This window comes from Camelus ferus, chromosome 10, assembly GCF_009834535.1.
Source record: "Camelus ferus isolate YT-003-E chromosome 10, BCGSAC_Cfer_1.0, whole genome shotgun sequence".
Taxonomy (NCBI): domain Eukaryota; kingdom Metazoa; phylum Chordata; class Mammalia; order Artiodactyla; family Camelidae; genus Camelus; species Camelus ferus.
The window spans coordinates 47306434-47331202 of record NC_045705.1 but is presented as its reverse complement, the minus strand read 5'-3'; the positions used below and the strand labels follow the sequence as shown (position 1 = coordinate 47331202).

General features: G+C 35.0%; 1 protein-coding gene across 27 annotated transcripts in view; it reads right to left on the bottom strand.

Moving 5' to 3' along the window:
- SOX6 (SRY-box transcription factor 6) overlaps nt 1–24769 on the bottom strand; it is a 556391-nt gene that overhangs the window by 96977 nt on the left and 434645 nt on the right. For 16 of the 27 annotated variants that reach the window (XM_032488948.1, XM_032488938.1, XM_032488944.1 and 13 more), the window contains 3 exons: nt 14596–14675; nt 12990–13112; nt 11308–11394 (listed from right to left, as the gene is read on the bottom strand). In XM_032488948.1, the coding sequence (XP_032344839.1) occupies nt 11308–11394; nt 12990–13112; nt 14596–14675 (290 nt within the window). The remainder of the gene's footprint in view (nt 1–11307; nt 11395–12989; nt 13113–14595; nt 14676–24769) is intronic. The other 11 variants (XM_032488956.1, XM_032488954.1, XM_032488955.1 and 8 more) reach the window with 2 other exon arrangements.

The window sequence follows — 24769 nt, the reverse complement described above, 5'->3', positions numbered from 1 at the left end:
TAAAGTTCATAAAGCACTTTTCACAAGCATTCTTGCAACTGCCCTATGGGGATAGGTATCATTCCTAATCCATTTAATAGAATCTGGGTATAGAAAGATTAATTTGCCCAAGCTCATGGAACCACTGGTAGAGTTAGGATTTGACTCTCAAAGCTTTTGAGGGCTTTTCTAGCTCTGAAAACCTATACAATTTTACAATCTCATTGTCTATTTGTGAAGGTTTTTCTTTCAAAATGGTGGCACTTTTTCTTGATTGGTGGGAAGTCCAGTTTAAAGTACCTTAACTGATGCCTGACCATCACTTCTTGCTAAAGAGCACTGCACTGGGTCTCATGCTTTGTGAGCTCAGAAGCAAGTGGTCATCAGGCAATGGCTTTAGAACAAAAGGATTTCAAAGAGCCTATACACAGTCATCTCGGTCAATCAATAAATTTGTATACTTATACAGAGATTCCAAATGATCAGCCATGTCACCTTTCTTATCACTGAAGAAATGCTCATCTAATTGATTTTCTCCCTAGGCTATTATAAAAGGGCAAAAACTTGTTTGGCTTGCTTGTTTAATAGAGTATCTAAAGTACCTAGTACATGCATTTAAATATGTTGAATTAATGAATTAATAAGAGATACAAGCATAAGGATGTAGAGACTAGCTGACTGGCTTAGGTTACCTCATTTGATCCTCACAATATGGAAAGTGTCATTATCCTCATTTCATAGCTGAGGAGACTGCGGTTCAGAGGACATTAGCTCATGCTCACTTAGTTCTTTTAACTTAAGAAGACTTGTGGAACCAAGAAGCACTGATTTCTTGAAATCTCCAAGTCATTCACTATTGTTTAGACAGAAAACATATCAGAGAACAAGCTAGTTGTTCTAATAAAGAGTGAGCATGGTGTCTGAATACATGGTGGCAAATCATCACCCGACGATATATAGTCATTTTCCTGCTTCACAGGGAGGTCTATCTGTATCTGGTCATAGTGTTCCATAATCAGGAAACATGGCAGAGGTGGATCTAAAATCAAGAATGATATGGTTGAACATAGCTGAATTATGTATGACCATTTTGCTCTGCAACTAAGAAATGCCTCTTTATTAAAATTATTGATAAATAGATGGAGAAGTTGGGGACTTCCACCCAAATCAGTCACATCTAGGCCTCTACTATCTCAATAAAGTTTCCCACTCTTGCTCTCACTCTCTCTGTTGTGCTATGTCTAAGCCAATGACATAACTTTGCATTCATTATTCAGGGACTGCCCCTTGGGCCCTGCAGCAAACACTTCCTTGATATGAAGATGTTCTGAGCAGGTAACAGCAACACTGCAGAGAACAAACAGTATCTTTTTCTATGTGGTCTAAGGAGCTCCTAAACTCTGGGGGGCAATCCTGGTGCACTGAGGACTGGTTGGGGCACATGGTCCATTCCATTTAGTGACAGTGAGTGTTTCTTCTTTCTTTTTAAAAAAATGTATTTGCTTTTTTATTTGTAAGCAGACCAAGCGATAATCCATTGAGAACGTGATGCTAAACCTCTTTTCCTACAGAGTTTTTAAACTGGGCCTCTGAGAAGGAGTTTGATACAATTCAATGACTGAAGTAATACCTTTGTCCATTTGAGCATTAAATGGCCCGTTGAAATACAGCTTAGTTAGAGGGAATTTCAGAAAATAGTATTTTCCAATTTTTTTTTTTTTATTTCTCTCCCAGATGACTAGAGCAGAGCTTGGAAAACGCAGCTCAATCACTTTCTACAGCCTCTCAGGTCAGCCTCTCACCAGTCTTAATTAAATATAACCCCCTCAGAATACGAGAGGTTAAGTGAGAGCAACACAGCATTCTCCAATATATTACTGTGAACACAAATGGCCATAATCTGTTTATAAGAAGGCTCCTTTGAGCACAGAGGTCTCACTAATGAAAAATTATAAGAGGAAAAGCAACATAATGTGACAACTGTTCATTGCAAAATACATTTTAAACTACCCATTTCCACATCCATTGTGCTTAAGTAACACCTATCATAAAGGAAATTGGTGTAACAGATGGTTTCAGCTCTGGGTAGCAAATGCAGACCAGTTTTCAGTGTGACAAAGTGAAACTGTAGGTCAGTGCAGAATCCAGTCAATCTCTTACCCAAAAGTCATCCTTCTCCTCAAGTTAGAGACTTTTTCCCCAGCAGCTACAAGTACTGGTAAATTTTCTCTTTTTAGCAGATGCAGCATCTTCAGTGGCAAAACTTGACCAGACTCTAAAACTAGAAAATTGCTGAAATAATAGTTCTGTACTAGCCATTTTTAATTAGAAAAGTCTCTTTAAGCTACTGGGTTTATGGTTCTAAAAAGTTTCATACACTGTCCAGAGCTATTTGTAAATTAAATCACTTAAAATAAAGCTCTTTAATACTCTATAATTAGTCTTGTCTCTCCGAACATGACTTTACTGTAAATGCTCCTTCCTGACTCTCCTATTGTCCCAAGATTCCTGAGAAGAAAGCAGCCAAGCGATAATTCAACATTATTGCTGCTTCAGTGCACTAATCGCTTAAAGAGCGGCAAAGACTCCATGCTCTCCGCCCCACAGCCCCCACGGCCGCCTGGCCAGAGGCAGGCATCCCGACCCAGCAACGTCCAGATGTCAGGAGGAATCCCCAGCTCCTGATGCAGCAGGCGCTCCATTCCAGGATGGTTGAACATCTGCTTCATCTGCTGGCATGCAACCTGCTGAACGTGCTCAGAGGGCAGCGCAGGCTGGGGATGGGCAAGGACACACTCCCCAGCTACTCCAGGAGACTCATCAAAACTTTGAAATGATAAGACAGGCCCAGAAACTCTCCAAAGAATAGGACTCTGGCATTCAGCAAAAACATTCTAAGCGTTTTTCTCAAAAGAAAGCTACAGAATAAGACGTATTTCATGATAGTTCTTCTTATCTTTGTCAATTCTATTAGGCTTGAAGTTTCCTCTGGACAGTTAACCAGAAATTTGGCAGATACGTGAACTCTTTGAGATCCCAAGAATGTCATGTTAACTTTGAAATTTTTCCTTTCATAATTTAATTCACTTGAATATTATAATAAGAGGAGAATAAGTTATGCAAGAAAGCTTCTAAATGACTGCTTCCTATATACCTACAGACAGCAGAGTTTAAAGCAAAGAATCCAGGTCAAGAAGTAAATTTTAAAATGCACTTAAGTATGTATTATAGTCTTATTTTGTTTAATAGATGAGTAATCTGGTCCAAGTCACTTAACCCATCTGAGCCTCATTTTCTTATAAAATATGGGAATAACATTAAAGCATATTTATTATAAAGCCTGAATAGAAATTGTTTATTAATAGGACTATGTAATATGTATACATACATATAATATTCATACTACTCTTAAATCTGTTTTGTTTTGTTTTTAGAAAGTCAGGCTTCCTTTGTAATATCCAATTCACACATCAAATACAGGTTCCTTGCCAAGAATGATTCCACTTGTCCTATGAGATCTCAGTAAATAGTATCCTATAAAAACTAATGAATAGCTCCCAGGTCCTTACCAAATTTCATATTTACTTTACTCTGAAAGATAGACTTATATATTATTATAGTCAGAAACAACATCCCTTTACTGAAAGCCAGAGTATATGTTGTACTTAATACAATTGAATAAATGAGCCTGAGGAGAATTGTGACTGTTCTAGCCAGAAGTGACTGGCTAGAATAAAAGTCTTAGTTTTGAAGATCCAAGTGAAACAAGGAACTAAGAATAATCACATAGGTCTCAATTTTTAAAAAATCTGCCCATACTGGTTCAGGTAGATAGGTAGGTGGGATATTTCTGTTACGATGAGTAAGATTTGCAATCCCAACCCTTTATTAAATATTCCTTTCCCTATTTTCTCTTTCCCCAACTAGCATGTAAACTCCATGAGGGCAAGGACTTTGTTTTACTCACTGGTATTTCTCCGGTACCTAAAACAGGTTTTCTCAGCCTCAGTACTGCTGATAGTTTGGACTGGATAATTCTTTGCTGGAGGAGGGGACTGACCTGTTCACAGCAGGGTATTTGGCAGCATCCCTGTCCCTTACTCACTAGGTTTCAATAGTATCTCCACCCCCACCCCAAGTTGTAACAATCAAAACTGTCTCCAGTCATTGTCAACTGAACTCTAGGGGGCAACACTGCCTCCAGCTGAGGAGCACTGGTCTAGAATAATACCTGGCACATTACAGACACTAAATAAATATTTGTTAAATAATTGAGTAAGTAAATTTGTTATCTCAATTTTCATACAAATTTTTCAAATTTCCTGAGCATGATCATTTATAAGCTTCTGTTTTAAAAAAGATTTTGATGTAACTCTAAGATACAGTAAGTTTTATGCCATTGTAATAGTAATTCAAAGCTAATTAGGTGTAATTTCAACTAATAAGAATTTTAAGAGAAAGGATATAATACTTCACTGTTTCTTTAATTTAAATGAAAAAGTAAATTAGAGTGAAAACTTGCTATATAGTCCCAAAATGGATTTTTCTAGATTAAAAGCAACTCTATTTCAAACTGGCTTCAAATGAGCACTATACGTTTGCACTTGGGAGGGTTTGAGATAGTCAACACGTGTATACATTTTAAGCAATAAAATCTCTATACATATGCATCATTTATTTTTGTTTCGGTTCATTCTGCTCAAGATTTATAGCATTAGGGAAATTATGATAAAGTACCAAGGGTCATGGTCTAGGTTAAATTATAGTATGACATCAAAGGTGAGTTACAGGTATTAAATATAGCTGGTGCTATAAGAGAAACACACAATAAGAAATTAACTCAGTGCAGTTTACTGGAAATTAAGAATTCTTACTTGAGTCTTTGCTTCACCAAATTATCAAGAGGGTGGAGGCCTTAAGAAATAAAATAAATCTTGCTTTATTTTGTCTCCATTTTTGTTTATTAAAAGTAAATGCAAATACCTAGCTAAACCAGCACTAAATGACTATAAATATTAAAAAATCAGTGTTTATAAAGCTGGAAAAAAAGAATGTTAATTCCTCTCAATGTGACTCAAGATGGATGTACTGATGTCACCAACTATGAGAGAGGTATGGAAGAAGGAAATGCATGAATTTTTTAAATCCATAAACCTGATACAGTAGATACTTAGTACGGTAGATGTTCACTGCTTGTTTGTTTATGTTTAATTGAGAAAAGAATCTATCATTAGTGCCATTTAAGTTTGGAAGATATGTAAAAGGATCTAATTATCCTAATCCTATTAATCTAGAACAGTCAAAACAAAGGAAGACAGTTTCAAATCAGTACAGAGAGTTTAAATCATTACAAATTTTCCCTGAATTTCCATTTTGGATGGATTTGCACAAACATACATACCTGCAGCATATGAAATTTTCTGCAAATAAAACAGAAAGGAAGGACTGGCAGAATGGTAATTATGTGCTAGCTCTACTGTTCAAAAGTTTTACCCTTCCACTGGGGCACATCTATGATGGGAGTCTATCCAACTGTAGCTTCCAAACCCCTTTTAATTAATATATCACTTAAACATATTTTGGATTGGAATAATTAAAACTGTTAAAATGTCTATACTACTCAAAGTGATCTACAGATTCAGTGCAATCCCTATCAAAATCCCAATGGCATTTTTTTAAAGAAATTGTTTAAAAAGTTCTAAAATTCACATGCAAAACAAAAGACCCCAAATATCCAAACCAAACTTGAACAAGAACAAAGCTGGGGGAATCACATCTCCTGATTTCAAAATATATCATAAAGCTACAGTAATCAAAACAGGGTGCTACTGCCATAAAATGGATATATAGACCAATGGAACAAAATAGAGAGCCCAGAAGTAAACCTACACAAATACAGCCAGATGATTTGACAATGGTAACAAGAATACCCAATGAGGGAAGGATAGTTTCTTCAATAAATGGCATTGGAAAAACTGAGTACCCACAAGCAAAATAATGGAATTGGACCTTTATCTTAAACCATACACAACAATTACCTTGAAATGTATTAAAATTTTAAATATTAGGCCTGAAACTTTTGGATATATCTCCAAAGAAATTAAAATCAATATCTCAAAGAGGTACCTTCACTCCCATGTTCTTTGTAGCATTATTAACAATAGCCAAGGCATGGAAGCAACCTAAATGTCCATTGATGGATGAATGGATAAATAAAATATAATATACATACATTAAATGGAATATTATTCAGCCTTTAAAAAGGAGGAAATCCTGCCATTTGCAACAACATGGATGAACTTGGAAGGCATTATGCTCAGTTAAATCAACCAGATACGTAAGGAAAAATACTATGTGATACCACTTATATGAGGAATCCAAAATAGCCAAACTCATAGAATCAGAGAGTAGGATGGTTGTTGCAGAGGGCGCAAGAGGGAAAACAGGAAGTATTAGTCAAAGAGCACAAAGTTTCAATTACCCAAAATAAATAAGTCCTAGAGATCTACTGTAGAGCACAAAGCCCACAGTTAATAATACTGCATTGTATACTTAAAAACTTGCTAGGAGGGTAAATCTTGTTAAATGTTCTTATCACACCAAATAATAATAATAATAATGTTGGAAGGAAACTTTTGGATGGATGGATATGTTTATGGCGTGGATTGTGGTATTGTTTCATGGATATATACTTATCTCCAAACTCATCCAGCTGTATATATTAAACATGTGCAGCTTTTTGTATGTCAATCATACCTTAATACAGTGGTTTAAAAAATGTTTTTGTCCTGCTCCATCTGTTCTGTTACCTAACATGTCAAAATATTTCATAGTAACTTCTTCTGATTTAAATTTCCTAAGTGCTGCATTTCCTGTACAGTACAGTGTAACATAGCAAATAAGTAATAGCTAAAACTCTAATCCAAGATTCTGATTCCAAAATGGAGATCATTCCATTAGTCCATAGTTCATCTAATCCCAGCTGAAAGGTCCTTCCAAATTCCTGACTTACTCTATGGTTGGAAACTGGAGTGAAGCTTTTTCTAAGGCACTAGAATGTTTTGCTTTTAAACTTTCCACTATATCCTTAATTGCATCATCTCTCTGAATTCCAGCGTAGCTCATTATAACAGATAAACATACAGATACATGATACATGATACCAACCAAACACTACTTCAAAACTCTAGTTTGGTAATAACAGGAATAGAAGTACCTGTTACTATTTTAGAAACCACTATATCTTACAATCAGTCTATTTAAATACAAGCATTCACACACTGGGAGTTCCCTGTTGAGTAGATTAATTAGTGAGGCTGGAGCTAAATGAATGTTGCTGGAAATGTTACATTAGAAAAGATAGAGAATTGCACTAATTTTGTAATTCCAAGGTCTTGGGCTCCTACTAAACCATTTCTGTGAGTACAGCTAAACATCCCATCAATCAAATAATTTAAACACAGTGATTAACAGAGCTTAGTGAGAAGAGCTGTACTCTCTCAGCTTTTAGATATTACCTAAAAATCAACTGAAAATCAAATTTCTAAGAGAAAATCCAACATCCATCAGGATACACTTGATACCTGCCATTTTTGTTTAAAAGCCTACCTAGAAATGTAGTCATTTAATAATGCCTCCTAGTAACAGAGCACTTGACTGAACATAAAAAAAAAAAAAAGATTTCATAGGAACTTGAGTCCCAGATGATCACCAAAGAGGAAATTCACTAATTCGTTCATTTTACCAAATACTGTCCCAGGCATCATTGGTACACAAAACAGACAAAAATCCCTGAATTCAGTGACACATTATGGTAGATTAGAACTGTCCCTCAGAAACACTTTAGGCAGCAAAGCTAAAGTAGAATTGATTGCTTATTGGAATGTTGGGAAGTTCTTTCCTACTCTGATAACGTTTTTATGGAAATCTAATACATGCCTCATTAACCCATTTACTATTCACAACAACCCTGAGAATAAACATTATCCCCTTTTTTACAATGAACAAGCTGGAAAAAAGAAGGTAATCTGAGAACAGTACAGTGTAACATAGCAAATAAGTAATAGCTAAAACTCTAATCCAAGATTCTGATTCCAAAATGGAGATCATTCCATTAGTCCATAGTTCATCTAATCCCAGCTGAAAGGTCCTTCCAAATTCCATCACACTGTTAAACTCAAAGTGGGTGAGGGAAGGCCGATTAAGAGAAAAGGAAGCATTTCCCCTCAAAGCACAGCCCCCTGGGTGGCATCGTCAGAACAAGCTTTGAATCAGTGCATTATTTTTTTCTCCATCAGGTAGCTAGTAATAGGTCACTCTAATCAACTCTTTATTCATCTCACTATTAGAAATCACAACCTTTGAAGCCCACCCGGCACATCTAACTCACCCTTCTCATTCCTCCACAGAATTGTGGCATGTTTACAATTGCAAACAAGAAGACAGGCTATGAGCCAGAGAAGAGCATCTAAATACAAACATTTAGGTTGGAACTAAATAGAAATAGAGTGTTCTCAGTGTTGATGGGCACTTCTTCATTTTCCGTCTATAGCATAAAAATTGACAATATCATTTAAGTAAAATATGTGTCTGTACTCACTTTTACAAAAATTCAATTGTTCTCCTCCATCTCTGCAAACTTCGCAAGACTTGAATGGTTTCATTTAAGAATAACTTATGGTTGATAGGTTTTCCTAGTGTTTTAAGGCTCTAATTATACTCCTTTCCTCATATGTTTCCTAACTACACAGAATGCCCATCACATAAAAATGAAAATGTATTTACATTTGGTTAATTTTCATATTTAATTCCTTTCATGTAGGCTACCACCTATACTATAATTATAAGAACTTGTCTGTTAAAATATGTTCCAACTAAAGCTTGGTAGGCTTTGAATGCTCGATAAAAATCATTCTCTGAGGCTAATGAAGACAGAAACTCTGCCTGTAACAATATTAAGTTTGTTTTCTCTGGTGATTCAGAGAAGTGAGCAATCTGTCAGTAATACATTGAGTGAAATTACTTGTCTTGTAGGAATAACTGCTGACAGTCACTTTATTTCAGGGCTGACCCAAACATCTCCCTGCTGACAAACAAATTACTATGTCTAACTTTGAAAAGGTAACTAGCTTGTTTTTAATTTTGATTGGTCTTTCAGAATCCCTTATACATGCACTCAGTCCCATCCTTCATTGTATTAAAAAAAAAAAGGCAACAAAAAGTGCTTTGGGGGGACAGGTTTGAATTAATGAGTAAATAAAAAAGAAAAGAAAGAAAGAAAGAAAACCTTACCATTTGGAGCTAAGAAAAAGAACTGTTACTGCTTCTTTCCAGGACTGTAATGCTAAGTGTGTCTACCCAACATTAAGACTGGCAGTGCCGCCAGTGACTGACTGGGTGAGAGAACACATTACCGAGACAGTATTGTAGAAATTAATTTTCTTCAATAAAGTGATTTTTTAAGGCTCATATATTTCACAATCTAAACATATGTCACTGTTTCATAAACAAAATAAATGGATTAAAATAATACATTACCAATATGCATACATGTGGAGATATTTTAATTAGAAATTTTTAAACTGTGTGATATTTAACTGCTGTATTTGCTAAAGAGAAGCATGCATCATTTAATAAGAAGGGACGAGACAGGTGTACCACTTTGCGTGACACAGAGCCAGATTGTATTTAATATAAACTACAACTATGAGGCAACAATACTTTCAATTAAAAAACAAAACAAAACAAAATTACTCTAAGGATCTATCATATTGAAAGTAACCACATAATGAATCAATACACTAAAACCACTTTTTCATTAAAATAAAAAGTCATTTGAGCTTACTTTCTCAGACAATATTTCTTGAGAAACAATCTAACATCTTAGCTATTTAAAGGCCATATTTGCATGACTGCCTCATTATACTGGTCCCCTTTTTTGACTTACTTGAAGGACCAATGCTAACATAGCTGAGGAAAGCAAATGGCAACTGGTCCTGAAATTTATACCGGTAGAGAATTGGAATAAGTAGCAATATAATATATTGTTTACTGTAGCAAGTGCCCTCTGTTTCTAAAGGTCAAAAGCACTGTAACCTTAGAGTTGCAGTTTCTGATTGTTCCCAGGGTTAAATACATTATCAAAATTAATGGTTCAAGCCCCTCAACCTTCAGATATATGGGTATTCATGCCTCCATCTGCTGAACTGTTCAACTAAAAATAGCATTCTTTGGCCTTCTCTCTCCTAATATTGTGCCCCTGAGGCAGAGAAAATCAGGCCTTAGATCAGCACAGAGTACAAAAAAGAAAAAAAAAAAAAAAGAAAGAAAAGAAAAGAAAGAAAAAAGGAAAAAGAAAAATCTTTCTTGCGTCTTTCTTATTTTAAAGAAAGAAAGAAAAGAAAATAGATAATCAACAAGGATTTACTGCATAGCACAGGAAATCATATTCAATATCTTGTAATAATCTATCATGGAAAATAACCTGAAAAAATATATATATAAGTGAATCACTTTGCTGTACCTCTGAAACTAACACAATATTGTAAATCAACAATACTTCGATAAAAAAATTATTTCTAGGAGATTATAGTTTTAAATCTGAGAAGCAAAACAATAAAGTTCCTGGGTAATAATACAGGAGACATAAACAAAAAAAAAGAAAAGAAATAAAAAGAACTGGACTAATGGAAGGAAGATCTTTCCACTTTAAATATCTTTTTTCTAATTGATAGCAAAATTCCAGGCTTCCAGAGTATAACTGTAACTGCAATGTTGTAATGCTTGCTTAGTATCCACAATTTATCATGATCATAATTGTTTACAGAGCTGTGACATTTTAGCCTGTTAAAGGTGTAGAGAATATCCTAGCTAGAAAAGAAAGTAGACTTTAAAATCAATAAAGCAAGGTATTATTAAATTTTCTCCCTACTTTTGCTCAAGATTTAAAATGTTAGGGTCTGCAGCAGCTTAGATATGGATGTCTACTGTGTTGTTCATAGAAATTCCAATAAACATATACCAGGAACATTCGAGAAACTTGCCTTTCAAACAAGGTCAATCTTTTCTAAGTAGTGTACCATACAAGCAAACAGAGCAAAGTTTTTCTGACATGCAGGGAAAAAGTCCAAAAAGTGAAAGCCAGAGAACAGTGCAAGAATAAACAAAAACCTAGGAAACTCTCAAACCAGCTCAAACTTAAACTGCAAAGCTGTGACGGCCCCCGCCTTCACAGGTTCTGTATTTAGCCTAATTAAAGTGACAGACATGTGGCATATGTTGTGCTCCTGGATCGGCGCTCCTACAGCACTACACAGATCTGGCACTCACATATATGACTTCACGTTCCAGAAACCCAACAGAAGCCAGATTTGATAGCATCAGGGGTCTGTGACGGTGGCACGGGGAGAAGTCAACCTAAGTGGAAAATCAGTAAAAGAAGAGATTGGGTAGAAAATTGGCTAAGGGAAGGTTGATGGGATGGAACTTAATACCTCTAGAGAAAATAAAAGTCAAAGAGGAGAGGAAGTTTTGAATTTGAGCCAAGGCCACCTGCTTTCACATTCTTCCAACAAACTATCCTGAGTAAGTAAGCTTGCTAACTGTCATCACATGGAAAGGCTTTTTCCTAATGTCCAGTTATGTCTCTGTTGAGCAATCCTAAGCATAGTAGATTTTCAGAATGTCCAGAAATACGCCACCTTCTCTACGGCCAAAAGAAAGCATTAGAGAAGAACTCCCTTCTGGCGGTAGAGAAGACAACAGATACTCTAACAGTATATGCCTTGTCATGTCTGGGGGGATCCCCCAATATGCTTCTCATATCAAAGGGAAAGGGAAAGGGAAAGAGGAAGGCAGGCAACAATTCTGAACTCTTCCTTAGGCTACTTCTAAGGTGGCCTTTGATCTTGTCATCTTCCTTCTCCTTAGAAGTGAGCTTTCTGTATCATTTTCCAAAAATGCAGATTCAAAAGCAAGCAGAGAAGATAATGTCAAAGAGACACCTTAGTGATTACATAGTGTTTAATACATAGGAACTGGCAGAGCCAACAGGAGCTGAATATACAACTTTGCTAGATGGAATTACTTTCTTGTTTTGAGTTTCCCATCCAAGGTTAGAACATAACATTTAGTATTACATCTAACTCAGAAAGTTAAAGTTTGTTTCAGTGTGAGGTAACCTGTCTCCATTTTTTTTGGTGATTCCAGATAGCTGGCAACTTGCCAGGATCTGACAGTCCCAGAGAGCTACTCTAATGATTCAGGAGAAGAACTAAGCTTGATACTGGAGAGAGTAAGATTGGGGCCCTATAACAGAAAAGGGCTTGGTTTTCAAAAGAGCCATGTGAGCCATCTTCTCCCATGTAGTAAGAATATCCCACAAAAATAACAAAGAGCTTTATTGGAAGGTAAATATGTAAAGGATACTATAGAAGTTTATGGGGCAAAAAGCAAACAGTCAGGCCCAGGCACTCATCCCCACTTCAGCCAGAGAAAACTAAATTAGGAAGCCTGAATTAGGTAGATTTAGACATCCTGAGTGACAATTCTGACTCATTAAGTATATTTTATAGCCTTGGTTAAATAATTGACCTCTCTGAGCCTTTGTTGTTTTCTCTATAAAAGTAGAATTATATTTTATCAACTCTACAGGGTTTTTATATGGTCAAATGAGATTTTTCTTTAATGTTTAAGTGTTTTTTAAATACTATGCAGTACTATACATAAAAAAGAGTAAGGGAAATAAAGATGGTTTTGACAACACTTACAATGTAGAGAATTTGCCTAAATATATAGCAATAAACAACCTAATTCAGGGGTGTTGGTTTGGGATTTGCCTTTTTCTCTGAAAGAAAAGGAGCAGCAAAAATGAGCCTCCTTAGGAATGAGAAAAAGGGAAAGACTGCACATTAGTGTTTAGGTTGAGTGTTTGCCACTTTTTAAAAAAGCCAAGAATATGACTGAACAATCCAGTCCCCCACCCAATGAAGCACCAATGGAAGCATTCATACCTCAATCTGTTTGTGGTTGTAAGAGTGGCCACCACCATGTTCAAAGGTGTCCAAACTCCTGCCAAAACGGTCACTTAGGCCCTTTAGCCTTGGGTTAATTTGTGGGTGGGAGACATGACCCTTCTGTTTAGTAGCATATTCAGAAAAAAAAAAAAAGACAAAACATACTGTCAGAACTCATGAAACAGAACACACATTTCTAAATCCAGGGTATTGACCACACCAAGGAATTGAAGGTAGGTTTAGGACCCAGACACTCTCATAGAAACTTGGTTATAGGATAAAATAATGGTACTAGTGTCTTATTTCTGCCTCTGACTCAAGAATCTTGACACTCAATAGCATAGCTATGGAAAAAGGAGAAATAGGTTAGGTTGACTATGAGTGAGGTTTCTTTTTAGATTTTTACCTACTGCAGTAAATTCCAGTGTTAGTAGTGGAGAAGACGAAGGTTTGGAAGAGAGGTAGGGCACTGCTTCTATTAGGCAAAATATCCAACTCTACTAGTCAGTCCATAATGGATAACATCTTCAAGACTTTCTAGATGAGGCTTATGACAAAAATTTCTCCAAATATTGCAAAAATTATTTATTTGTAGACTCAATTGAGAATGCTCAAAATGATGCTTTTTCATGGTAAAATATTTGTACATGTTTTATGTTCAAATCACACAGGGAATAGCAAAGAAGAAGTAAAAATGCCTAGTTATGTGCTATTCCCTAGATCATTTAAGAAACATTCAAAATAATCACAGTAAATTATAAGAATAAAAACCCATCTTAAAAATTTCCGCTGTATTGAAATTTATTATCATATATTTTCTAAATGCTCAAATACTGAAGGTTTAACCATTACTTTAATGATATTATCTTTTTGTTTTTGTTAAAATATACACTCATATTTCAAGTCAATTTTCCATTAAGATGGCAGTGTTAGAAGGGTAGAAAGATCACCCAGTCTTATTATTAGCCCCCGTTTTACTGTGAAGAAGATAAGGTGCAAATGACTTTTTTACATTAGCTTCCAAAACACCTTCTCTGCAAGCTTAGCTTTATAGGTAAAGAACACGAATCCAGAACTTGGTCAGACACCATACCCAGACTTTTGACCTGGCATGAGGATGAGGATGGAGATGAGGATACACATAATCAGGAGCAGTGTGTTTACATTTTACCAAATAGTTAATTTGGTAATAACAACCCCCTATTCTATAAGCTACAAGAAGGAAAATATCCAACATTGTTTTCTGTTTTGATGCTTATGTGTAAGAGCTAATCTGGACATAAATGGAGACATGGATGAAGAATTGATAAGGAAAAAGCTAAGATACCCAATAACAACTAGCCATAAAAAAATTGTAAAGCCATTAACTCACCCAGTAGACAGTATATAGTACTAAGTCATAATGTCATTTTTCCTTTAAAAATATTGAAACTGACAGTTTTCTCTTCTATTTGCAGTATGGTAAGTATATAAGGTGTTAATCCTTCTAGGCTATGCTTAAAAAATTATTTAACATTCAGGCCATTATTTAGCATACAGCTGGTTAGCAGTTTTCCACTAAAGTACTGGCTCATATCCCACATTTTTTTCTTCTGGCACTTACCTGGAGCTGTAAAGGGCTGAGTCCAGAAGCAGCAGCAGCTGCCATTGTTGACGGAATGAACTGTACGGGGTAGTTATCACCTGTCGGAAAGAACAATGCATACAGGTTTAGACAATGCACAGGGAATCGCAGCAGACAAGTACAAACATGGTCCTTGGATTGCCTGAGCTTTACAACATTGCTCTAAGCCCAAACATCTGCAGAAACAAAAGGCTTAGTTGGGCACAGACTTGCAGTGCTGCCTTGGAACTTTTTGTTAACAGATAGCTGGTAGGCAAACTGGCAAAACATGAATGTGATGTTAAAAAAATTAAATGTGCAATTCGAGCATGTTCACTCCATTACAAATCTTGTAATACATCATTTTTTTAAGAGTGAAAAAATATCTTAAAGCCAGGCTGACATTCAGTTCACTGAGAAAGCATTAAGGCTTTTATATTAAAACAACAAAAAGTTTTGGCCTGGTAGGCAAGGCAGAGTATTACAGTCCAAAAAAAGATTAAGAGCTATTGACTGTCCATAAACCTAACCTTTATTTTATAAAAAACAGAGGAAAAAAATTTAAATGCCACCTCTTTAATTTGATAGGGGTAAGAGAGAAGCTAATCTTATCTGCCAACATTCTGTGAAACGCCTGGTATCCCAAATAGAGTGGAAACCGTGTTTTTTTGCACTAACTTCTCATGGAACCTAGTACAGAATCATGCACACTCACTAGGCACTTATCTTTTTTTTTTTAATGATGATTTGATTAAACAGCCACACATTTTATATGTGATATATGCATTGAAAGTCTGGTTGAAACTGAGCATGGCTCAGCAGCGATCAATGTCTTAATATGTTTCTGACTCCAGATCACCCCCAAACAAGGGGGCTGAAGTACCTTCTGTGACCTAAAAACACAGGCTGTGTGTGCCACGAGCAATCTGAAGAACCAAGAGAAAGTTATGAGGAATGTATTGTGATAGTGGTAACTGAAATCGAAATTAATACTTGTGGATAAATTACACAATATCAGTGATTTAACGGAGTATCACTTTGGCTTCATATACTTTATTTAAAGTCAGTGTTATAGACTATCTCTAGGCTATATTTTAATAGGCTGTTCCTCCACACATTTTTGACATTTATAATAATCATGCTGTTTTGCATGAACTTTTCCACACTAAAAGCTGAATATAATAATGAAAAATGTAGAAATAATCACAGTAATAAAGGCAGTCAACTAGAAATCAATAAAACCTCTTTTTCTGCATGGACACTAATACCTGGAACCTTCCTGGTGACCCTGGTTCCTTGGCATTCATCCTGTTTGCCACATGAAGTGCTACTCAGCTAGCCCAATGTAAATGTTAAGTTGCTTTCACTTTTAACAAATTGTTAGCTTCTAATCTACACAGCCCCTTTGCATCATATCCATAATACCTCATCAGACCATTGAGCACAGTGTGTGCTTGTACACAGTCCAGTAACAATTGGCTTCTGATTGCATATGGAGCGCGGCTACAATGCATTCACTCACACTATATTGTGCTGGTCTCCTATGGAGTAATGTTCAAAATATCTGATCTTGTTTTTCCCCTTCTATGAGGTTGATTTTGGTTTGCAGTGCTACATGAGCTTTTTAAAAAAGATAACTAGGCCAAATTATTTTTTATAGTAAATGACTGTCACTTTATGCTTAAATAATTCTAGTGATCTTCTTGATATTTAAACTAAATTATCTGAAGAAAGAATACCCTAATCTAAGTCAAACAGTATTTCTTTGGTTGATATCTTATCAGGTTAAAAAAACTCACAAAGCGATGTTGAATTAATGATGCTTCAAAAATAGAGGAAAAAATCACCATTCCAACCAGCAACATGGACTGCCTCCCAAAACATTTTAGAGTTGTTCTTTCTTTAAATATCATGCATTATTCATACTAACTCCAAACCATAACCCCCCTCCCTGTAGGTTTAATACCAGTTGCTTTATTTGTACTAAAACATTTTTCATGTCAAACATATTTTAAAAAAATCAAACTCTAAAAGAATTCCCTGGGGCACTCCTTTTTTCATAGCTGTCATGCTTCTATGCTATGAAATAGCTGATTTTTTTTTTATAGTTTTTGGCTTGCCAGCTAATTTATTACTATCTCTACCACACCCTGTAGTACTCTCCAGCTCACCTGCTGGCTACAAACAGCTTTCTTTCCACTGCTGACAAGCATATTTTTAAAATGTTTTTAACCTTTCTGCTGGTTTGAATCTGTATATCTGAATATAATCTTTGGAAAGCTATTTATCCAGAACATATCATTGTATCAATATCAAAAGTAAAAATGAATACATTAGAGCAACAGAGTATATCACAGAGAATGATCAGAAGAGAGAAAGAAAAAGGAAAAGGCCAGAGAAGGAGAAGATATGGGTGAAAAATAAAAGCAGAAGAGAAGATGTAAGAGGGAGAGGGATTTAGAGTATTGTGGAGTTTTGTTTTGTTTTGTTTTGTTTTTTAAATTACGTCCTCCCCCTTCCCCTTTAATTGTCTCCTCCTTAAGAGTCGATCAAGAAAAAGTTCTCAGTGGCTGACTTGGCAATGAATCAGTCAACATGTTGTAGCAATTTTTTTCAAATTTGTCTCTGGATTTGAAATGCTTGCGTGAGGACCCATTCTTTTTAAATTTGTACAAAGGAAAATGAAGCCTGTTAGAACAGGTTGGCTTTAGGCACCACTGTAATCTGGCCCTTGCTACCTCTAATATAAGAAGACAACCTCCAAAAGCCAATTTGGGAAATAATGCCCATTCCATAAATCCATCTTCCCAGGCTTCAAGGTTTTTGAAATGAAAATTTTTACCCGAAGATTACAAAACAAGTAAAAACCAGGATTTAAAATCTATGGAAATTTTGCCTGACCATTAGTTTCACTTGCCACAATAAGCAACAGTCTTTTGGAATCAAAGCAGCTCCACAGAAAGTGTTTCTGAATGAGAGAAAGTACGCTTTTTAATTTTCAGAGTAACTGAAATGAAGCCGAAACTTCTTAGGAACACAGGAGAAGGAGGAGCTTGTATCACGAACTCAGTACCCATTTAAACTCAGGCTACCTCCTACAAGAATACTTCTAGTTTGTGTAATTCAGATATAAATATCACTTTTATTAAAAAGTCAAAAATTCCATGGGTAAAATTCTGTCCATTTAATTTGATTTTTCAGAAAGACAAGGGACTGGGATGGTTGTAGTCTTCTGAGATACTAACTTCAGATATTAACCTATGAGGAAATCTAGAGAAGTTGGGAGGAACAGAGAAGAAAAATATATTAAACTAGGAGACAGGACTCAAAGATTCTTCAATGACTGGCTCAAAGTCTCATACTTCATTTTCCACCCTCAAAAAAAAAGAAGAAAAAATATACTACACATCCCTAGTCTCACAGATTATTGTGTGGTGGTATCACAGGATGATGGTAAGTTATATGAGTTGCCAAACTTATAGAGAGACCCCACTTTTATGAGCTACCATTATTCTTGCCACAATATGGAAATATTTCAATCACAACCACCAATACAGACTTGGACATGTCACATTGCATCTTGCCTGAATGCATGTATTCAGAATAGCAAAATATTATAACTCTTCTTAATTCTGAGGGACTGCCACAATCAATCTGATTTTATCTTTGTGAGATATCACATTGCAGCAGAAGTTAGCAGGCAATGGGTAACAGATTTAGAATCCTAAAAATAAGACAAAAACTTTAATTTGTTTTGAGAACAAGTGGACAAAAAAAAATTGGCATGGATCATAATATATATTGCTGTGATCACCTTGCTTTTCTCTCTCCTGCTAAATTTCTCCTGTATTCATCAATGAATAGGTCAATGATAAGAAGAGTATTGATCTCAGGACTTTTTCTAAGAGCATCTGCATTGTTTTTCACACCTTTAAAGAAGCTAAGAATCAAGGATCAATCTTAATTTCTTCACTTATTTCATAGATGCATCCAGACTCTTGGCCAATCATATGAAAATTGTGGAATTTATTACAGTGGCAACTAAATGAGTATGATGAAATCATATAAAGCTATCCCCATTCTAGAAATTAACTTAAAATAACAACTCAAAGTTCAAGTATTAATGATAGCTAACCAATGAAATAGCCTTCATATATGAAGAAGGGCACAGTTAAAATAATCTAAATCTTCATAAAACTAGGTTAGTTTATATAGGTGACCTTATATATTTTCTACTTGGACCTCAACACTTATTTAAAAAATGAGAATACTAATCTCAAGAACCTCAGAAATGCTTTAATTTCAAGTAGATAGACTTAATTAACCAAGTCTTTCAGCAGTGGTGGTTAAATGCCTCTGCTTTAAATTTTCTAGAAGAGTTGGAAATGGCTAGTGCTAGCTTCACAAGATGTCATTTGGATAACCCCATACATATAAATCATATTTTTTACATACACATACAAATAAATTAGACTTTTCTTTATATATTCAAACTTAGATCATGTCTGCAAGAGTATAAAATATCAAATATTCAAACCTTTAGTCTGAATTCTATCTCTGCTAATTTTTAGATGGGAAAGCTTGGAAAGTTAATTAACTTCTTTGAATTTTAGTTTCTTTTTTCTTTTAACAAATATATAATGCCACTTATATCTTAGAGTTGTTATAAAAATTAAATGAGAATATATATATTTATATATGTATACATATATTTATACACAAATATACATATCAGCAAATAAATGGTGCTCAATAAACACTAACAGAAACAAAAAAGAAGTATTAAGTAGTAATTGTACACCAACAAATTAGACAATCTAGAAGAAACGGATATATTCCTTGAAACACAAAAATTGCCTAAACTGACTCAAGGAGAAACAGATAACATCAACAAACCTATAACAAATAAAGAGATTGGATCAGTAATCAAAAACCTCCCAATAAAGAAAAGTCCTGGACGAGATGGCTAAACCAGTAAATTCTACTAAACATTTAAGAAAAATTAACATTAATCCTTCCAAAATCTTCAAAAAAAATTAAAGAGGAAACACTTCCTAACTATGAGGTAATGAGTCCCACATTACCTTGACACCAAAGCCTGATAAAGACATCACAGGAAAAGAAAATTAATGACTAATATCCTTTGTGAATGTTAAAATCTTCAATAAAATATTAGCATGTTGAATCCAACAGCATATCAAAAGGATTATTCACCATGACAAAGTAGGACTTATTTCAGGAATGCAAGGGTGGTTCAACCTTAAAAAAAAAAAAAATCAATGTAATACATAGCATTAAGAAAACAATGGGGAAAAACCCACATGATCATCTCAAGTGATGCAGAAATGTCATTTGACAAAATCCAACACCTTTACATAATAAAAATTCTCAGAAAAGTAGGAATAGAGGGAAAGTTCATCAAAATGATAAAGGATAATTGTTAAAAATTCACAGCTAACATCACACTCAATGGTAGAAGATTGAAAGCTTTTCCCCTAACATCAGGGACAATTGCGCCCACTTTCACTACTGCTACACAACATTGTACTGGAAGTTCTAGCTAGCACTTTTAGACAAGAAAGGAAGGAATGAAGGAGGGAAGGAAAAAGAAACCAACAAACAAAAGACATCCAAGTTGGTAAAAAATAGGTAAAACTATATGTATTTGCATGTGACATGGTCCTATGTGTAGAAAATCCCAAAGAATCCATAGGAAAGCTACTAGAGCTAATAAACAAATTTAGCAATGTTTTAGAGTATAAGAGTAACACACAAAAATCACTTGTGTTTCTATACCCCAGCAGTGAACAATTCAAAAGGAAAGTAAGAAAGCAATGCTATTTACAATAGCATCTAAAAGAATCAAATACTTAGGAATAAACCTAACCAAAGTGGCAAAAGATGTGTACACTGAAAACTATAATACATTTCTGAAAGAAATTTTAAAAGACCTAAATAAATAGAAAGGCATCCATGTTCATGGACAGGAAGACTTAACATTGTTAAGATCAACAAAGCAATCTACTGAGTTAGGGAAATCTCTACCAAACTTCCAACAACCTTTCTCACAGAAATGGAAGTCAATCCTCAAATTTATATGGAATTACATGGCCCCAGTAGCCAAAGCAATCTTGAAAAAGAAAAATAAAGTTGGAAGACTCACTCTTCCTGACTTCCAGATTTACTACAAAGCCAGCGTAAGTAAAACAGTATGATACTAGCACAAGAACAGATATACAGACTAATAAAACAGAATAGAGAGCCCAGAAATAAACTGTTACATAGATGGTTAATTGATTTTTGACAATGGTGCTAAGACTATTCAATGGGGAAAAGACATCTTTTCAACAAATGCTACTTGAAAAACTGGTTATCCTCATGCAAAGAAATAAAGTTGGACTCTTACTTTATACCATATATAAAATGAGCTTGAATGGATCAAAGACCTAAACTTAAGTACTAAAACTATAAAACTCTTAGAAGAAAACATAGGAGTAAATCTTTGGATTTGGCAATGATTTCATGGATATGACAGCAAAAGCACAGGCAACAAAAGAAAAAAATAGATAAATCAGACTTCATCAAAATTAAAAACTTCTGTGCATCAAAGGATGCTATCAAGTAAGTGAAAAGACAGCCTGCAAAATGAGAGAAAATACTTGCAAACCATAAATCTGATAAAGGATTAATATCTAGAATACACAGGAACTCTTGGAATTCATTAAGGTTAAAAAAACAACTCAATTCAAAAATAGGCAAAGTACTTAAACATATTTCTAAGGAAGATAAACAAATTTCCAATAACCACATGAAAAGATGTTCAAAAATCATTAATCATTAGGGAAATCAAAACCAAAACCACAATGAGATACTACTTCACATCTACCACATCTACCAAAATGGTTATAACTTTTTTTTAAATATAGAGAATAACAATTATCAATGAGGATATGAAGAAATTGGAATGCTCTTGCATTGCTGGTAGGAATGTAAAAGGTGCAGCCCCCGTGGAAAATAGTTTGGTAGTTTCTCAAAAGGTTAAACATAGGACTACCATATGACCCAACAATTCTACTCTTACATATGTATCTAGAAGAACTGGAAGCAGGGACGCAGATTATTTGTATATCAATGTTCACAGCAACATCATTCACAACAGCCAAAAAGTGGAAACAACTCAAGTGTCCAACAACAGATGAATGGGTAAGCAAACAAATATATAGGCACAGACATAGATATATATATACACAATGGGATACTATTCAGCCATAAAAAAGTATGGACTTTTGATATATGCTACAGTACGGATGGACCTTGAAAACATTATGCTTAGTGAAATAAGCCAGACACAGAGGGATAAATATTGTATGATTCCATTTATATGAAGTAACTAGAACAGGCAAATTCATAAAGAAAGATAGTGGAATAGAGGTTAATAGGGTTTAGGGGTAGGGGAATGGGGAGAGTTATTTTTTAATGGCCACAGAATTTTTGTTAGAGGTGATTAAAATTTTGGGATACATGTAATGGTGATGGTTACACAAAATTGCAAATATATTAATGCCACTGGGTTATACATTTACAAATGGTTAAAATAATAAATATTATGTGTATTTTACCTCATTTTTTTCTTAAAGAAGCATTAGGTATACTCATAAAATAAAAATGCTTTTAGTCATCAGGCAGAGGCAGTATATCAGTCAACTCAGTTTTCGGACCATATTTCTAATGGATAAGGATAAATATTAATGTAATTAAATTTACTCAGTTTCATGGTCAGACTTTATCCCCAAATGTAGTGCTTTAGAATTTTCAAAGAATTTTCATATATTTTAACAAATTTAATCTTTACATTCACACTGAGCAGGAGACATACGTTTTTTTAGATAACAAAAACATAAGGCTCAGTCAAGGTTAAGTGACATGTTCCAGTAAGAATTAAATAAAATAATCCATATAAAATATTGAACAGAGCGTTTGGCACAATGTGACTGTTTAATAAACTTTAGCTCTTACCATATAATAACTAATAAGTGAGTGGAAGAGTCAGGGACAGGCAGAGATCCTACTCTGAGGATCTCCTGGGAAACTTCAAGGGTGCTGCTTCAGCAGCAATCATTAAAAAAATCCCAACTATACAAAGTCCAGGGGTCAGATGCATCATCTCTGGCACATGAAGGAGGCTATCCAGGGTTTTTATTTTATAATCAGTTCAATCTTGACCTGATATACACATTGGCAGCTACAAAAGGGGCTTAATCTTTCAATTTTCTCAAACATAGATGCTCAATTGTATTTATTCTACTCTGGACAGCTCTGTTTCTCAGCATCATGACATGAAAGAGCAAAGCAATCAGAATTCTGTGGTTTACATTCGGGGCCCTGATGAGTTCCTTTCTAAAAAGATGTCTCTAATTAGAAAGCCAGCAAGAAAAAAAAGTTTTTAATTGGGGATTTAAAACTCAATAAAAGAATTTCTACAGAGATCATTCTGATAGATGTTACCCCGAAACTGCACAATCCCTGTAGGCAACGTGCCTCCCCAGCAACCCACCAGGGTGGGAGAGCTCACTTAGTGTTCACTACACACAGGGACCCTGAAATGCCCAGAAAAATGCGTCGAATTATCTGAAGCGGAGAAGGTCAATAGCCCTAAATATATTTGTTTAGAATGTACTAATATGGAATCAGAAACAGCCAACTTTAACAGTGAACCTCGAAGTGCTTTCTGGAAGGGAAGACCACTATGCAATCAGCTGGAGGCACAAACACTATGGAATCATTTCAGGTTATGGGAATGTGAAAAAAGAGCAAAAAGAGAGCCATTTATTTTGTGATTTATAAAGACCAAGGTAGCACTTGCTCTTCTTCTTGCTTAGAGAACCAAACTATAACTCTATACTCCATTATTTCAAGGCTTTCATATGTGACAAAGCTGCTCCTTTATACATTTAGTCATTGTCTTACATGTACTTCAAGTGAAATTTTCATAGCTCAGTTTGGGGCAAAAAAGGTTTTCCTTATCCAGACTCCAGTCAATTCCTTATCCAGTCCTCCCCCAATTCATGTGAATGACAAGAACACTGCATAGATTAAATCCCCTAAGGATGTAATGTCTCTACTAGTAGTGTATAAATATATAATTTTAATCCATTTTAATTTTTATATACAAGGAAACCTAGATTAGCTAAGGCATTTAAGAACTTAAGAGTTCTAGTTAAAATTATCTGGCGTACCTTAGGGGTCACCAGATAATACCTTTTTTAACCAGCCTTGCTTGTGATTAAAAATCATCCTACGTGTCTTAAATCCACTTCCAGTCCTAACCAACAGGTTTTAGCCAACACAATCAAATACAGCTTTGCTACCCCAAGACACTACTCCATGCTGCACATATGCTGTTCAGTGGAGTAATTTACTGCTGCACAATATCTATATTCTATATTTCTATATTCTTTTTAGTTACACACTTCAATCTCATTGATACTGTGTGAAAAGACTTTTTAAAAACTGGTCCAGCTTCACTGACTATATAATGAAAAACATTATCTTTCCCCATGGAAAACAACATTATTGTCTTAACAAAATTAGGTAAGTAACATGTTAACTATGTTGATGCCTATCTCTAGTAGAAAATAAGGCCCATAACCTAATTTTGAAATGTGGAGAATTTTATATTTAAAAACAGAAGTTAATAGAGAGTTTCCACATATAATTCATTTAAAAGTTTTCCAAGACTGGCGTAGGGATGATAACTCAGATTTAGGATAAGCAGGTAAATTTAGTTTACACCAACAAAAATAGTCAAGATGAAGAAAGTTAGAAACTAGTTACAGAGATCTGAGAAGGACTGAACCACTTTACTGACAGATACTCTCCGACAAAATATAATCCTGTCCTCAACATGGATGCTAATTTCACAGAATACAGCTTACTCTAAAAATTTTACTCCAGAAAAATCAATTTTTAACAATCTGAATAACACAATTTTATTCCACTCAGGTCTCCAAAAACCTTTGGTAATACTAGATTTGACTGATTTGTATCTGAGGAATTCTTAGTCAGTCCTTAAATTAGCCAATCCCTCAACATTTCTATCCTTGAATCATTTGGGTTTTGACACAGACATCCTACCTTTCCTCCCAAGGAAGGGTGTTCTATCAAATGCTTAAGA